The following is a 17,615-nucleotide window of genomic DNA, read 5'->3' as shown; positions in this document are numbered from 1 at the left end:
CGTTGGGTGGCGAGGAAGAACAGAAGAGGAGAGCAGCCGACCCTCGGCACTGGAGACGGAGGCGACTGCAGGCAGATGAAGAGGCTAGAAGAGCTGTGTCTTCACCCCTGGAAGTCTGTGGTCCCCCCAGGAGGAGCCCGTAGGGACCCAGACCGCTGGGACTTAGGTGGACCCAGAGGGGTCGCAGTATTAGGGATGTGAATCGTGTCCTCGATCGTCTTAACGATCGATTTCGGCTGGGAGGGGGAGGGAATCGTATTGTTGCCGTTTGGGGGGGTAAAATATCGTGAAAAATCATGAAAAATCGTGAAAAATCAAAAAAACGTAAAATCGCAAAACCGGCACATTAAAACCCCCTAAAACCCACCCCCGACCCTTTAAATTAAATCCCCCACCCTCCCGAACCCCCCCCCAAATGACTTAAATAACCTGCGGGTCCAGCGGCGGTCCGGAACGGCAGCGGTCCGGAACGGGCTCCTGCTACTGAATCTTGTTGTCTTCAGCCGGCGCCATTTTCCAAAATGGCGCCGAAAAATGGCGGCGGCCATAGACGAACACGATTGGACGGCAGGAGGTCCTTCCGGACCCCCGCTGGACTTTTGGCAAGTCTTGTGGGGGTCAGGAGGCCCCCCCCAAGCTGGCCAAAAGTTCCTGGAGGTCCAGCGGGGGTCAGGGAGCGATTTCCCGCCGCGAATCGTTTTCGTACGGAAAATGGCGCCGGCAGGAGATCGACTGCAGGAGGTCGTTCAGCGAGGCGCCAGAACCCTCGCTGAACGACCTCCTGCAGTCGATCTCCTGCCGGCGCCATTTTCCGTACGAAAACGATTCGCGGCGGGAAATCGCTCCCTGACCCCCGCTGGACCTCCAGGAACTTTTGGCCAGCTTGGGGGGGGGGCCTCCTGACCCCCACAAGACTTGCCAAAAGTCCAGCGGGGGGCCGGAAGGACCTCCTGCCGTCCAATCGTGTTCGTCTATGGCCGCCGCCATTTTTCGGCGCCATTTTGGAAAATGGCGCCGGCTGAAGACAACAAGATTCAGTAGCAGGAGCCCATTCCGGACCGCTGCCGTTCCGGACCGCCGCTGGACCCGCAGGTTATTTAAGTCATTGGGGGGGGGGGTTCGGGAGGGGGGGGGATTTAATTTAAAGGGTTGGGGGTGGGTTTTAGGGGGTTTTAGTGTGCCGGCTCACGATTCTAACGATTTATAACGATAAATCGTTAGAATCTCTATTGTATTGTGTTCCATAACGGTTTAAGACGATATTAAAATTATCGGACGATAATTTTAATCGTCCTAAAACGATTCACATCCCTACGCAGTATCGGTGCAAGGGCTGACTGGAGCTTCGCCCTGGAAGTCCGCGGTCCCCCCGGGAGGAGCCCATAGGGACCCAGACTGCTGGGACTTAGGCGGGCCCTTGGAGACGGAGTCCAGGAGAGGTCCAAGATCAAGTGCCAGAGCGTCGTCGCTTACCAGTCCAAGGTCACACACCGAGGGATCACCACTTGCCAGTCCAAAGTCACACCAGAGAATCACCGCTTGCCAATCCGAGTTGCACACCAGGGAATCACCGTAAGCCAATCCGAAGTCAGGAACCGGGAAGACCAAGACGTAACAGGAACAAGGATCCGAAGCTCAAGGAACTCACCGAAGCAAGCAGACTAGACAGCACTGTGGGACGTTGCCAAGTCAGAGAATGAGCAGAGGAAGCTTCCCTTTATACCTCCCCTGCTCAGGCTGATCAAGGACAGGTGAAGCTTGTTAAAGGGATTAGGTCCCTTTAAATCTGTGAAGGGGGCATGGCCTCGCGCCTAAAGATGGCGGTGGCCATCTTGGATGTCCTCCACGGAGGAACGGCTGCAGGGACGGCACGGGGGCAGAGCAGGGATGGCTCTCCACCCAATGGTCAGACCGGGGACCCGTGCCGGGGCAACGAGCACCCGGTCAGGGGTTTCCCCCGAAGCTGCCGTGGCGGGTCGCCGCTGCGGACGAGGTAGGGGACCGCGGTCGTGGCCTCCCACTGCCGCGGGACACAACAACGTGGCTGTGACAAGGGTTTATGCTTGACCTTGGATGAAATACTGAAGCAGTTAAGATGAGATACTGAATTTGTGACAAAAGGCAAAGAAATAAACCTTCTCACTCTTCTGCTTTGATACTTTCTGTGCTAAATTTAGACCACTTAACTCAATCTCTTAGGAGGGTAATACAGCTCCTGGCTTATCTGTTGTTTGTTGGTATTTTCAATGTAGCTCAGCTATGAAGCAAGAACAGCTGTCTAACTCTCTATTTCCTCAGAGTGCAGACTTTCATCATTCCCTCTTGATAATTAGGAGAACTGATTGCAGAATGGCCAGATACATGCCTCTCTTTCTGGCTCCAACTCCTGGCCATCCCTGCCCCTCACAATTAGACAGAGACAGCTAATTTGTGCCTTTTCTTTCTTATATGGTCTCCCAGCATTCCTTTGGCTTCTTCCTCTGCTGGCTATGTAATGCTGTTCACTGGGCAGGGTAAACAGTACAGCCCTTTTCCCAACTTGTTAACACAGTGAGTGCAAGATTCTGATTCCTGCAGAACATTTGTCATTCTCAGAAGAGCACACAGTGGTTTTGATGTATTTTTATATTCCTTTACCTTGGCTGCAGCAGCTTGCAGTCTCTGCAGGGTTGAAAGACATCACTCAGATCCAGATGCAGCTTGGTCCGCATTGTAAAGCTTCAACACATGATAAGCTTGTGACTTGCTAGACACATATTTATGGATATTTGCAAATAGGGATGTGAATCGGTTTTTGATGATTTAAAATATCGGGTTAGTGCACACTAACGGGAGTTAGGACACAACCTAAAAACCCACCCCGACCCTTTAAAACCACTCCCTTAGCCTCCACCACCCTCCCAAACCCCCCCCCCCCAAAAAAAGTTTTAAAATTACCTGGTGGTCCAGTGGGCCCCGGGAGTGATCTCCCGCTCCTGGGCCGTCGACTGCCACTAATAAAAATGGCGCTGATGGCCCTTTGCCCTTACCATGTGACAGGGTAACCGTGTCATTGGCTGGCCCCTGTCACATGGTAGGAGCACTGGATGGCTGGCGCCATTTTTAAAGATGGCTCCGGCAATTAAAAACGGTCAGAAAAAATCATCACTGCTTCTTTGTTTGAGGCTTGATTCAAGTATATTACCTATTCTTAATGTTGCTGAACCATGATTTGTTGGCTTTCAAATAAGCTGCCATGATTGGTTGTTGTAGCATTTGAAGCAGGATTTATATTTGAAAAGAAAATGGTGGTTTCAGAGAGGAACGTCTATCAGCATGGCGCTTGGGGAACAATGTGCTTCATGAGAAAAACCAATACGTATTGACACATATGTTTTTTTATTTAATTCTTTTTTTTTTTTTTGATAACTGCACACAACATCTTTAATGAATTTCAGTGGAATTGTGAGCCTTTTTGCCCAGATAAATTGTCATTGAAGATGAAGTAGAACAAAACATGAGTCTTGTCGGACTTGGCATGGGCTAAGCAGATACAAGGCTCTTTCAATGGACTTTTGACATACATTTTGAAAAGATAAGCATCATTATATTTAAATTCTCTTTCTTTTTACACAAGACAAGATTTTATATGCCAAAATTTAATACAAGTTTTTTAAAAAAATATTTGTTGCACTTTGATTTTAAAAAATTGAGCTGTAATACATTTAAGTGGTAGGAGTAATAGTTTAGCACCATTTTACTGCATCTAAGTGAGTTCTAGTAAACGCTCTATTTATGAGGGTCTCAAAAAAAGCAATTTTTGTAGAATAGTTTTACTTTGGTGGTTCTTTTGATAGAATGGTGTTTCTCTTCTATAACCTACTCCCTTCTCTATCACAGGCTCCATACATTCCATTTGCCTTCTATTCCACATTTCCAACTGCTCCTTCTGCTGTTGTAACCAGATCTCCTCCATCGGTAATCCCCAAAGTACTAGAATGTATGTACTTTTACTTGCATTTGGGAAGAAGAGTATTTTTACAGGGATAAGCTATGACTCATGGTTTCAATTACTGTAATAACCAGTACTTTGTCTTCCATGCTATTCCAGTTTGTTTAATTTACATACCTTTATAAAGCATTCCAATTCAGCTTTCTGTGACTGGAAGAGGTTTAATGAAATTCAGTTCAGTTCAGATGTAGCTATTATTTATTTTTATATACACTATAGCAGGGCTTCCCAAACCTATCCTGGGGACACCACAGCCAGTCGGGTTTTCAGGATATCCACAATGAATATGCATGAGATGCATTTGCATATACTGAGTCTCCATGGTATGCAAATGTATCTCATGCATATTCATTGTGGATATCCTGAAACCTGACTAGCTGTGGGGTCCCCAGGACAGGTTTGGGAAGCCCTGTGCTATAGTATAGGAGAACTGTATGTGGTAGGCCTGGATTGCATTTAGTGAAAGTCTTCTGTGGATGTCTGTATTTGCATCAACAAAGACTATCTTTATGTGCTATGTCAATCATTTTTTTGTCTTTCGGACTTGACAGCCATTACTGTTATAAGCGAAATTGTTGATGAACCTGCTTTAAAATACATGTCTTTCTTCAAATTAGACAATAAGAATATATTCACAGCAGGAAAAATAAAGTTTATAGTTTATTACTACCTGACAAGATTTAAAATACAATGTAATGATTCCAGTCTCTATTGTACTGACTAAAAAAATAAATGATGCATCTAATAAACTACACAGTAATACCAGGAACACAACACTGACTGAGCCATAATGCACTACATGTCATTGATAATTTACAGATGCATTATACTTCAATGCTGAATTTCCACAAGATTTAACATTAAATTACAAAAACGTTAATTTTAACATTGCAACAAATCATTTAGCAAAAAACACAAAAAAAGCATCTGTTCCACTGATTTCTGTTTTCAGACAGATACTGTTAATTTTTTGCTTATAGATAAAAAAGATAATCGGTGGATTGTTACTGAACCATTGCACTGAAATCTATTTGTCTGAAAAAGTAACTTTTGTGGTTGAAGTTTCCTTTGTAGCAAAAAATGATGCACTGTATTTGTTTGAACAGCTCCCATAAGCTCTTTATATTTTTGTGTCATGAAGTTTATATTATATACAATACTAGAGGCAGAACTTGTTCTAAAATAGCCTATCAAACTGGCAGATAAAGATCTATGTACACAAGAACACGCACAAAGATCTTGCACTTCTATCCCCAGGTACCAGATATTGTACATACAAATGCAAAGATATTCTCTATGGTAGGAGTACAATGACCGTGCTCAGCCATAATTTCCATCCTCTTCCAAAGAAGCAAAACCTGGATTGCTAAGATATATATATGTAAAATAAAATCTGAAAGAAAATGCAAACTTTTCACAAATATACATGTACTATAACCTAGAGATGATGAACACTGAGCTTCAAATGCCTCAAATGAGCCTTGCCTAGATTTCAGAATAATCAAAATATGTAATACGCAAGTAATTTTTTTAATGATTTTCAACTGTGAATACCTTGAAATCTGACCTGGTTGCTGCACTTAAATAGTACAAGCTTTACAACAATACATGGCTATGTGTACATTTCTAGGCAGCAAAATCTGCCTCAATATTCTAATTTTATGGTCTATGATGTCACCAGGACAGCTGACTAGAATTATTTGTTGTCTTTCAAGCATGTTCCTTGTATTATTATTCTAAATGCATTGACATCAATGATTATTGTTCCCCCTACATACAACCTACTGTTAAAAAAAACAGAGTAAGTATACTAAATTATAGTAAATATGTCTAATTTATGCATTGTAAGAGACAAAGTGGCAACTTAATGATTATTTCTATATGAATAGAATGAGAGAAATACCTTGAGAAATCAGGCCCAAAATGTTTAGATGTATGTCTCCACAAAATAACAGACTGGGCCATTCATGAAATTCTATATAATTAATAAGCTTACCATATATGCCTAAATAAATCCTATGTGTCTTGGGAACAACATTCACTTTGATCTAATGGGCAAATGCTAGCCACTTGCTGGAGGCTAATAAGGAAAACACTATAGCCTCAATTAAATCCTTTTTACCAAGCAAAGGGTTTATAAGATCTGCATGCAATAAAAGGTCAGAAGTCCCAAAAGACTAAGCAATTCAACCTTTTTCAGCAAGTGGGTCCTCTCTATGCTTCAGCACCAAACCATAAAGGCTTGAGTTGGGTCCTTGGTTTCTGAGAACAAAAACCTCTAATAGGGGGCACAAGATAAAAGGCTTCTGGCAATATTCTAGTTTAATGAATAATTATTATTCTAAGAAAGAACAATTGTGAATAGCTGTGATAAATGCTGCACAGATATTAAACTGTTGGGAACAGCAGCAAAACAACTGCCACAACAATTACAGTTTAAAGAATTCATTTCTAGCACTTCATTTATTGTAGCAAAGTAAAAAAAAAAAATTTAGATTGAAATGCAGCCCAGTCAATGACTGAGACAATAAAGAATAGTATTTTTGAGGGTTATTTACAGAAAAAGTTTAGACAGATAACTATGGGACTAAATAACAGCAACAGACTACGCTTGGCTACTTAACCTACTGTTGCAAGACTAAAGCAGCTGGCCGGAAGTGATTTTGTCTCATTGAGCTTCACATTAAAGAATTTCATCTCCCAAACTTGAAGAACTCATTAAATATGGTCTGCATAAGATGCGTGAAGGGATGCTGGGGTTTAACTAGTCATGAATAAACATATCCTCTATAGTCTCTCAATTAGGAATAATGAGTTATCCAAGGTAAACCTATTGTTATCTGTTATTTTACAGTACAGAGTAAATGGAGAGTTGTGATACCTGCTACAGATACAGAACAAATGTATTTATCATATGTTGCAATCGTGTACATTGAATAGGTGCTTTGAGACCAGCTTGAAGGCCCAGATGGAAATTTTGCGCAGGCATATTGAGAGACCATGTTACATGCAGATGGTCTGTTAAAAGCACTCAAACATGAAAAGTCAAACAAAAAACCGAAGTAACATGGTAGCTGTGTGGTATTTGTGCAGTGCCCAGATATATGGTACATGGCCAGAAATTTAAATTATAAACAGTATGCTGCCTTTAATTCTTTGGAAACTTTGAAAATTTCGAGGCAAGTGGTGATAAGCAAGAACATATTAAAGAAGTATGGGTTATTTCCTATTTATTGCTGTAGTCAAGACATAGAAACATAGAAATGACAGCAGAAAAGGACGGATAGTCCATCCAGTCTGTCCTGCAAGCTTCCCATGGTAGTATCTGCCACTTTGTGCAGGTTACCTCCATGTATCAGTTCTGCTTGCTGTGCTTTGCTGATGGACTTGGCCGTAGAAGCAGTCCTGTGTTTTTTCTTAGTGTCTGAGCATCAGTACCCCAGACTATAAAAAAGTTATGGCTTGTGTTGGTTGTCCCTAAATCCAAATTTCTTTTTCCTTTCAGCCCTCACCACCCCCCCTCCCTTTAAAGTCGAGAGCAATGTTGCAGTTACATCAAAAGCATCAAGGCTTATTGGTAGTAGTAATCCCATGCTTTCATTAAGGATAGTAACCGCTGCTCTGTAAAAGTCGGGCCCCTCAATGGTTGCTGTCTAAATCCAATTCCCCTTTTCCCCTGCTGTTGAAGCAGAGAGCAATGTTGGAGTTGCACAAAAAGTATCAAGGTTTATTTGGTTAAGGGTAGTAACTGCCACACCAGCAAGGTACCCCCATGCACGCTTTCTTCGTTCCCTTTAGGACTTGACCATAGAAGCAGTCCTGTGCTTTTTCCCTTATGTCTGCATTAAGTTGATGCAAGTATGCTCCAGAAAATAGATTTTACAGAGTTTGGATATTTAACATAAAAATAGGCATATTTTTATAACAGCATGGTATAATGCCCAATGAACATCAGAACATTCTTCTTCAGTTCTGTTTATCTTTTTAGTGATGAGATTATATTATATTATTATACTTCTGCAGAATGCATGGTTGCAAATCTCATAATGCTGTGAAAAAAGAACAAGATCTGATACAATATGTTCCTTGTGTTCAGGAAGTAACCTTATTTACTTAATTTTTTAAAATAAAACTATTCATTTTTTGCTGCAGTGAAGTGATTATATCAAGATGCACTAAGGGGTACATTTTCAAAATGCCTGTGCATGTAAAATTGGAGGTTATGCACATAATATTGTATAAGAGCCTGAAGTATGTGTGTCCTAGCAGTGTCACTTGTAAATGAGACTTTTTTTTTTTTTAAAAAGGTGTAGTTTTTGGGTGTGCTAGGGCAGTGTTCAGAAGATTGTACACAAGTTAGTACTTGGTGAGTAGTGTATGCACATTCATTACCAAACGTCTGTAAGCTTCTACACGTTCTATTTAAGGGGTCAATAGTCAAAGCCTTTACCTGCATAGCTCACAAGTTATCCAGCTAAATGGCAACTTTTTGAATGTTGGGGCACTTAGCCCACTAGATTTTAACTGAATAAATCAATCATTAGCTAAAAATCTAGCCGGATATAAAAGAGGTGTCCCCCAAAACCTTTCCAAATGCATATTAAAAAGATATGGTGGGTTCCGGAGGTCAGCCACCCTTTTAGCCCAGCCCCTTCCTAATTCCTCTGAAAATGCCCCAAAGTGCCCCTTTTCTCCCATTCCCCGCTCCCCAATCTAACCCCTCCCTTCTTCTCTAGAAATGAAGGTCCTCTGCCAGGATCACAGTTCTCTGGTGCAATGCCGGCTGCTTTCATCTTTGCTATGAAACAGGTCTGATGCAGCTTTGAAGCAGGTTTAAAGTTACCTGGCTAATTTAGCCAGATACAACTGAAAATCAGCAACGTTAACCAGATAACAAGCCTACCCCAGAATGCCTCTTTTTTTCCAACTAGATTTTAGCTGGTTAATAAAGAGGCTAGGTCAGTGTTTCCCAACCTTCTCCTGGAGGCACATCTATCCGGTCGGGTTTTCAGGATTGCCACAATGAATATTCATGAGATAGATTTACATACTTTGGAGATCTAGTATATGCAAATCTTTCTCATATAAATTCATTGTAGCAATCCTAAATACCCAACTGGATAGGTATGCCTTCAGGAGAATGCTGGGAAACATTGATTGAGCCGGATAAGTATACCAGTATTCAAAAAGTTGCTGTTTAGCTGGATAACTTGTGAATTTTCTGACTGAATGGCTTTGCATATTGACCCCTTAATTAGCAGGTGGTTCAATGAATTATACCATATAGATCAGCACTTTTAAACTGCATAAGGTAATTGTTTCCAGTCCCAGTGAAATACAGGTGAAACAATTTCAAATGCATTATAGGAAGGCTATATATGAGGACTGTATTGTATAACTCTGTATTTAGGGTTTAATGTATGTGAAAGATAACCATGTGCATACAAACACATGTATGTGCATTATATATAAATATACAATAAGTAAAGTACACATTTGACAGCTTTATATATATATTTATATACACAGTATATTAAAATCTGCTACATCTTAATTATGAAAGGTCAAATTAATGGAATACATCTGTTTTTCTGTCAGATGGAATCTGAGTCCAGTGTAAAATTTCCAGGTAACATTTGCTACATGTCTACAATACTGATGTGTACTGAATAAAGCCTGGTATGTGCAGTCTAGCAGTCCTTTGCTTTGCAAGATAATACAGTACTTAAGGTAAGCCTCACTTGAACCTGTGTAAAGCAAGATTACCTAGTCAATATTCCAGGTATATGCTACAAGAAGTGTGAGTTATTTTTGTTTTTTAACCCACTCTTCTAAAACTGACAGTTCCTTGCTTCTTGGGCAGTCTTTATGCTTCTCCGTCAGGTGGTGGTGGCTGGCACAGCTTGTACAACCTACCAGAAACCAATGGGAAAATCACATTAGCACTGTTGAATTTGTTTTTAACAAAACTACCCTAGAACATATGAGAGCCATAAAGATATATGCAAGCCACTGAAACCAAATATAATCTCTTTTTTTAGTATTGAAATCATAGCTGATTACATTGATTTCTTGCTTTGATTCTAAAGCAAGGTTCCACAATGAAAATGCAATGCCATGAGTTAATGGCATTGCCAGAATTTATCCACATTTGTGCTGTACATAAGCTTTTGAGACCACATTAGTCCCTTCTTTCTATACTCTGGTATGTTTCTGAAGGCTCATAGATATAATAACAGGTATAACATTCTACAAATAATCTAATTTTCCTCAGGATCAAAATGACTGCTGGAATTCTATATGTTCAAACCATCAAACGAAGGGCCTTGCGGCCCAAATTTAACTGAAAAAATGAAACAAGAGCAAACACATATACAATTGTGTACACAGATATTCTGCCATGTAATTTAAAGCAGAAGTCCAATAAATGGGGAGGAATGTGGCAACATCAGTGAGTTCAAACACAGATTAGCATTTGACCTGCTTCACAGATGTTTAACTTTCTCCTAGATTTTAACTTGGATTCAAATACAATTATGCTATAGGCTTACATCCTCATCATTTTTTATTTATGTGGCAAACCCTTAGGATCATCATTATATGGACCTAGTTTCCAAAACCTTGGACTAGAAGTTAGGCTTAGGCAGTAGAGGGAAGGGTGTATCATTTTTGGAATAGTACCTCCAGTGAGGTTGCTGGGATAGTTAGCTTCCCTGTCTGAATAAAAGCAGGGTGCATCATAGATCTAGGTGGCAGTGCAGAATTGATTTAGAGATTTATTTATTTATTTTGAATTTTTCTATACCGACGTTCATGTAGCAAATACATATCACGTTGGTTTACATTAAAACAGTAGTTATATACATTGCATAAGAGCATTACATGGAACAGGGGGAAATGTAACTGGGGTCCATGAAGATAAATAACTGGGGTAAATACAAACTACTAATATAACAATCAGGTGTAATGCCAACCATAATGATAGTTCAAGAAATTAACAGTAGATTCAGAGATAGAAGTAACAAACAAATTATAAATCGACACGGGAGTGTACATTAAACTGTCGTCCTTAAACGTACAATAAATGTTAGTGTTTGCCATTAAGCGTAATTAAATAAGTATTAATTGTCTTTAAGCGTCTTTAATGATCGTCAGCATGGGGAAAAGCTAAGCTGAATAGCCATGTTTTGAGCTTTTTTTTTGAAAGTCAGTGGGCATGGTTCTTGACGAAGGTCCGGGGGGAGAGCATTCCAGTGAGGGGGACCGGCTGTCGATAGAGCGCGTTTCCTTAGAGAGGTCTCGGCTGGAGGGGGGGGGGGGGGGAGTATAGAGTGCCTTTGTAGGCGCTTCTCACATGTCTGAAGGAGGAGTGGGACCGTAAAGGGATCTTGAGATCGAGAGGAGAAAGATTGTGAAGTGCTTCGTGGATTGTCGTTAGGACTTTGTAGAGAATTCTGAATTTGATAGGTAGCCAATGGAGGTTCCGAAGGATAGGGGTAATGTGTTCTCTTATGTTGGTGTTGGTCAAGATCCTAGTGGCCGAGTTCTGCACCATCTGCAGGGGTCTGATGTGGTTGGCTGGGAGTCCAAGGAGGAGGGAGTTGCAATAGTCCATTTTTGAAAAAATGATGGATTGGAGTACCATGCGGTAGTCCTGAAAGTGGAGGAGGGGTCTCAATTTTTTTAGGACTTGAAGTTTAAAGAAACATTCCTTAGTGGTATTGTTAATGGATTTTTTAAGGTTTAGGTGGTTGTCCAGGATGACACCCAGGTCTCTCACTTGTTGGGAGAGACTTAATTGGGATGAAGGTGGGATGTTGGTTGATCTGTAGCTGTCGTCCTGGGAGACGATGAGGATCTCCATCTTGTTGGTGTTTAGAACTATATTAAGGCTGGTGAGAAGGTGGTTGATTGACCGAAGGCAGCTGTCCCAGAAGCTGAGGGTTTTGGTGAGGGACTCCGTGATCAGGATGAATATTTGAACGTCGTCGGCATAGATATAGTGAGTTAGCTTTAGGTTTGCAAGTAAGTTACAGAGCGGGAGGAGGTAGATGTTGAAAAGGGTTGGGGAGAGAGACGATCCTTGGGGGACACCCAGAGTGGAGCTGACTAGGTGGGATTCTTTTTTGTTAATTCTGACCTTGAAAAACCTGTTGCGTAGGAAAGATTTAAACCAGCTGAGGGCCACTCCGGTGATGCCTCTGTCTGCTAGGCGGTCAAGGAGTACTGAGTGGTTAACTGTGTCAAAGGCTGCCAATAAATCTAAAAGGGTGAGAAGAAACGGTTGTTTATTTTCTAGGCCCAGGAAGATAGGGTCTGTTAGTGAGATTAATAGGGATTCGGCGTTCAAAGATTTGCGGAAACCGAACTGGGAAGGGGCGAGGATCTTGTGTTCCTCAAGATATTCTGTGAGTTGTTTGTTGACGATTTTTTCCAAGAGTTTGGCAATAAATGGTAAGTTGGCTATAGGGCGGAAGTTTGCAGGATCAGCTGCCAATAGATTTATTTTTTTAAAAGGGGTTTGAGAGTGGCGAGCTTTAGAGGATCTGGTACTAGCCCTTGTGATAAGGAACAATTTATGATTTTGGCAATGGGCTTAGCGATGGTTTTAGGGATGGAGATGAGTAGATTTGACGGATCTGGTCTGATGGGTGAGAGGATGGTTTGAGCTTCTTGAGGATGTTTTCTATCTCCAGAGATGATGTAGGCTCAAAAATTTCGAATCTTGAATCACAGAGGATTGACGAGGCAGGAAGTGGAGGGGGCTGGCGATTGGTTGAGATCAGAGGGGTGATCAGATTAGTGATTTTTTTCTTGAAGTGGGTAGCAAGTTCTGCGGCTTTGCTTAGTGCTTGGTCATCCGGGATAGTAGGAGAGATGGTTTGGTGAGAGCAGAGACGTATGAGAATAGGGCTTTGGAGTCAAAGATGAAGTGATGTATTTTTCGGGCGAAGAAATCTCTCTTTGTTCTGAGGATAGTGTTCCTGTAGCGATGCATGAGTGATTTGTATGTGGTCAGCGTCGTAGTGGAGGGGTTTTTTCGCCATCTGTGTTCTTTGCTTCTTAGTTCCTACTTGAGAGTCTTCAATTCTGGTGTGAACCAGGGTTTCCTGTTATAAGGGTTCCAGTGTATTGTTTTCATAGTTATGGGGCAGGTTTGCTCTGCTACTTTGTTAGTAATGTTGAACCAGGAAGTAGTGACTGCAGTTGCATCTGAGAGATCGAGCTGGGTTAGTTCTTTGGAGAGGTGGGAACTGAGTTTGTCCATGGTACATGGTTTCCTGATTTGAACTGTTGTTTTTGTGAGGGAGTGGGATGGGAGATCGGTGGTTTTAAGAGTAGTAGAGATCATCCAGTGGTCAGATCAAGGAACAGGTGAGCATTTAGGTTTAGCGGCGATATTGAGGACTTTGTTTAAGAACACCAAATCCAAAGTGTGTCCTGCTTTGTGGGTGGGACTATTGATGATTTGTTTAAAGCCTATGTGACTAAGAGTGGAGAGTAGTGATTCGCAATTGGGGGATTGAGGGGTAGCGTTGATGTGTACGTTGAAGTCTCCCAGGATTATGGCTGGGGAATCGGTGTTGATATGTTTTGTGATGCTTTTGATAAGAGGGGAAGGGTCTGAATCTAGGAGCCCAGGGGGGGCATAGATTAAGCATATTTGTAGGTGTTTGGACCTGAAGACGGCAAATTCAAGTTTAGAAGTTGAGTTGGCGATATGGAGGGCTAATCTTAGATCTTTCTTGGCTGCTAGAAGTAAGCCACCGCCCCTTTTTTTGTCTGGGTATTGAGAATATATCGTAAAGATGTATGGGCAATTGGTGGGTTAAGGCTATGTCAGTGGGTTTCAGCCATATTTCAGTGATTGCGCACTGAATGCCACAACCTACTATTGAAGAATTCTGTAGTAAATTTTTCATTTGGAGACCCAATCTGTGGATTCAGAGTATTTTGTTGGCACTCACATCCTATGGAATTACATTGAAAAGATAACTCTCCAGATGAGAAAAACAGAGTCATCTCTATGTCTTGAGCCTTAGATAAGTAATCCTGCCCTCCCCACATTAAAAGAAACAACACCCCCAAGGATGTAGGACAGAGTGAAGATTTGACCCTGGGACCCCCACCTTCCAGGATAACCATTTGAAGAGGGGCTACATTTACTTCACACTTTTCCAACAAGTGAACTCAAGCTGTGTTGCAGCAGGTCAACATTTATATTCATGAAATCTCAATTACTAAAATAAAAAGACAAAGTGTTACAGAAGGCCTGTGTTAATTATTTTAACATCTCAAATAAATGAAAAGCACAAAAACTATCAACAAAGATTAACAAAAATAAATAGGTCAGGGAAGAATGCATCAGAGAGGCATTTAAGACACATCAGAGAGGTCTAAAGCACTGCAAGGTATAACAAAAGATATAAGGCACTTTTTAGGTACAGCAATGAAAGAAAGCATATAGTTGCAGTTTTAGTATACTAGAATGATTGATTTATGTGTGTACAGCAGGCTCTAAAGGATCCAATATGCTGTTCTATTTTAAGGCTCCACAAGCATGCCTTGAGAAAGGGAACTGTTTAGGTTTGCTGCCCAAAACCCATCTCAAAGATTCCCAAGTTTTTAGTGGTTTCTGAAAACTAGCAGATTTGGAGCTAGTCTAATGCCAGGTGGCAAAACATTCTAAAGAGTTGGGATGGAACCAGAAAAGGCAGACTTGTCTGGTGGTTGTGAGGCACAGTACCTTAGCTATAGTCACTCTTAGGTAGGCTTGTGACTATGAGCATAGGGGATGGGAGTAAAAATTGACAGAAAAAGGACCAAATGACCCATCCAATCTGCCCAGTCATTCTTGTCCACACTTTCAAGGACATATCCCAGCTACTCATCATAGAGTGTGACCAGCTGTAAGATATCCCTTACAGGAGAGACTCTGAGCCTAGATGTATTTCTTGTGCATATGGGTTTCATGGATACTAACATAATGCAACATTTGCAACTTATTTGGGTCATGCATTATTTATACTGACTACTTCTGTACCACTTGTGTTCAATACCAAAGAAATATTTATATCCCAGCATTACATGTTAAATGATAAATGTTTTTTGAGAAATATTAAACATGATAATTAACATAAGTGATTTAAAATGTTACAACTAATGAAGAGGGTTCTAGGTTATATCTAACCTTTAAAAGATTTTATCATAAAATACATTGCATTTTCAGGTACTATTTATTATTTATACTATATTTTGACAGTGAATGAGAAACACAGAAATATCAAGAAACAGAAATATCAAGTAGGTAGCTTTACAATAACAATCATGAATTCATTATCTATCAGGCACTTCAATGATACATATCTAATACTTTAAAACGAATGGTAAATTGCCTTCAACCCAAAAATCACAGAGCAATGTATAAAAATAAGATAGGAATTACAAAATCTATGATGATTCTCCAGCCATAAGAGTAATGTATTACTGGGTCAATTTTCAAAAGCCTGTTGACAGGGCAACACAGGAAACTTTACTCAATTATCTTGAATCAAATTTTCAGCCAAACCTAGTAGATTTGAACCAAGCAGGCTTTGCAGTTGCAAAATGCCCCAAAATTGATCTGGCTAGATTTAGGCCTTCTAATTGTGGAGCTAACAATGTATAGCTAAAGTTAGCCAATTTAGACCTAGATTTATCATTTTGCTAAAAAGTTTGCATGAATAGCACCCGCGAAAAAAAATTGGGCCTGAGGCAAGAGAGAAAGAGAGAGAGACTCTTTATAAGGCTCTTATTTAAGTCAAATATTGATACATTAAGCTAGGTTGAGAGTACAATGACCAAATCTTATCTTTGCGTACCTTTCCTCACTCCAAATCACATCAAATCTTCACTGATATGTACTGTGCAATTCGTACCTCTGACTGTGCATGTAAAACTGTCCCCCAAACCCTAGACCACCACCAAAACCTTACCTCAAGTTACTACTGGATCCTCCTACAGTGGTATAAATAGTTGATTAATATGTGTGCCACCCCAGAGGCGCTTCTCTCTCTCTCTCCCTCTTTTGATTTGATAAATGAACCTGTTAATGCTGAAAATCCATGCGAACCAGCTAAATCTAAAACTCATCTTAAAAAATCTTCTGGCATTGCCCCTTTTTTGCCTGGCTAAATGTGTGCTCCTTGTACATTTAGCTGGTTGATGGTCTTTATATAGCCTAAAATCTTCAGATATATATTTTTAAATAGTGGTTACTTGTTTGATTTTTGGTTTTATGTTATTTTCACAGGCTTTTAAGAATTTCAAGAAGCAGATTCTAATATAGTTACCTTGGTGCTGATTGCGGAGTTCGGTCCCTTACTCCTAGATTCTTGGCAGTGTTCTGTACTCTTGCTCCCTGAGATATAAAGGAAAACATTTTACCATACGCAAACCCAATCCAATTTTTAATTTAAGCTTCTCTTTCCATGTCCAGATTCTTGACTCTCATATACAAGTGAATTCATGGCCTTGCTCTTAACTACAGTATCTTTCTGCTCTATTTTTCCCTGCAATAGAATTTCTCCTTCTTTGCTCACAATTCCACTCTTTTCTCTGTACCTCTTGTTTTGGGCATGTCTTATTCCTGTGCTTTTTTCCTTACTGGTGCCAGCTTTCTGTAAAACAAATCTTTGACCTCATATCCAAGAGGCCATCTTTCTCTGTCTCTAAGATTAAGCTGAAAGCACATCTATTTCAATTACTTTCCTTGTCACATACTGCTACGACAACTACTTATTTCTATAAAGCTACTAGACACAACACTGCATAAATATACATAAGAGACAGCCCCTGCTTAGTATAGCTTGTAATCTAGTTAAGATAAACAGCCATGTAGAGACTCCCTTGGGACCTCTACTAGTTGGACTTAGTCAGAGACCTAGTGTAGAGGAGTGAGGCAAAGCATTTGCTAAGGCACCTCAGGGTGGCGACTGCAGTGGTAGGCTGCTTAAGGGCAGGCAGGGGGAGATCAGTGTGGCTTTTTTTGGTGAGCCTTTGAAGGAGAAGGAGATTTTTTGTTAGCTCCCCTATCGCTGGTGGGTTAGGCCTCTCATCCCTGGCCGCACAAAACAGGAAGAAGGCAAATACCACTCTAGACCACTACCTGGCTGCTGAGGTTTAAGAGTTTGTTTGAAGAATTTTAGATTTTTACTGGATTCACACCCTTGCTCAGGGAGGAAAAATTCCTTTCCACGGAAAAGACAGGAAGAAAGTGAAGAGCTGCTGTTTCTATTTGAGTAGACAGTATGAAGATTTCTTGTGATGTTTTAGCCTTTTTCTGCTGGGGTGAAGTTTTGCTGCAGTCTTTCCTGCCCAGGCATGGGGCAAAGAGCTGAGCTGAGGAATGGAGCTTTTATCCCAAAAGAGTCAACTTTACCATCTGAACAGGAGAACTAGGAGTAAGAGGATTTCATCTCAAGACTCTTATTAGAGTCTCTACCTTGGAAAAAGAAAAGAAGATGGAGAAGTGGTGTATTGGAGAACAAGTGGACCGCAGGAATTTTGGAGAAGGGAATTCAGTTCACACCTAGGAGACTCATGCTCATTTGGGATTCATACTTTTCCTTGCCATAGAGGGTGA

General features: G+C 41.0%; 1 protein-coding gene across 1 annotated transcript in view; it reads right to left on the bottom strand.

Annotated features, from left to right (window-relative positions):
* Positions 1 to 8,220: 8,220 nt before the first annotated feature.
* Positions 8,221 to 17,615, bottom strand: part of PREX2 (phosphatidylinositol-3,4,5-trisphosphate dependent Rac exchange factor 2) — a 922,406-nt gene continuing 913,011 nt past the window's right edge. Inside the window, exons 39-40 of the mRNA XM_029591436.1 lie at positions 16,324 to 16,391; positions 8,221 to 9,903 (exon numbers count right to left, since the gene is read on the bottom strand). Coding sequence (XP_029447296.1) covers positions 9,858 to 9,903; positions 16,324 to 16,391 — 114 coding nt within the window. The 3' untranslated portion in view covers positions 8,221 to 9,857. The remainder of the gene's footprint in view (positions 9,904 to 16,323; positions 16,392 to 17,615) is intronic.

This window comes from Rhinatrema bivittatum, chromosome 2 (assembly GCF_901001135.1).
Source record: "Rhinatrema bivittatum chromosome 2, aRhiBiv1.1, whole genome shotgun sequence".
NCBI classification, from domain to species: Eukaryota; Metazoa; Chordata; class Amphibia; order Gymnophiona; family Rhinatrematidae; genus Rhinatrema; species Rhinatrema bivittatum.
The sequence above is the reverse complement of the archived record's forward strand: the minus strand, read 5'-3'. Positions and strand labels throughout refer to the sequence as shown.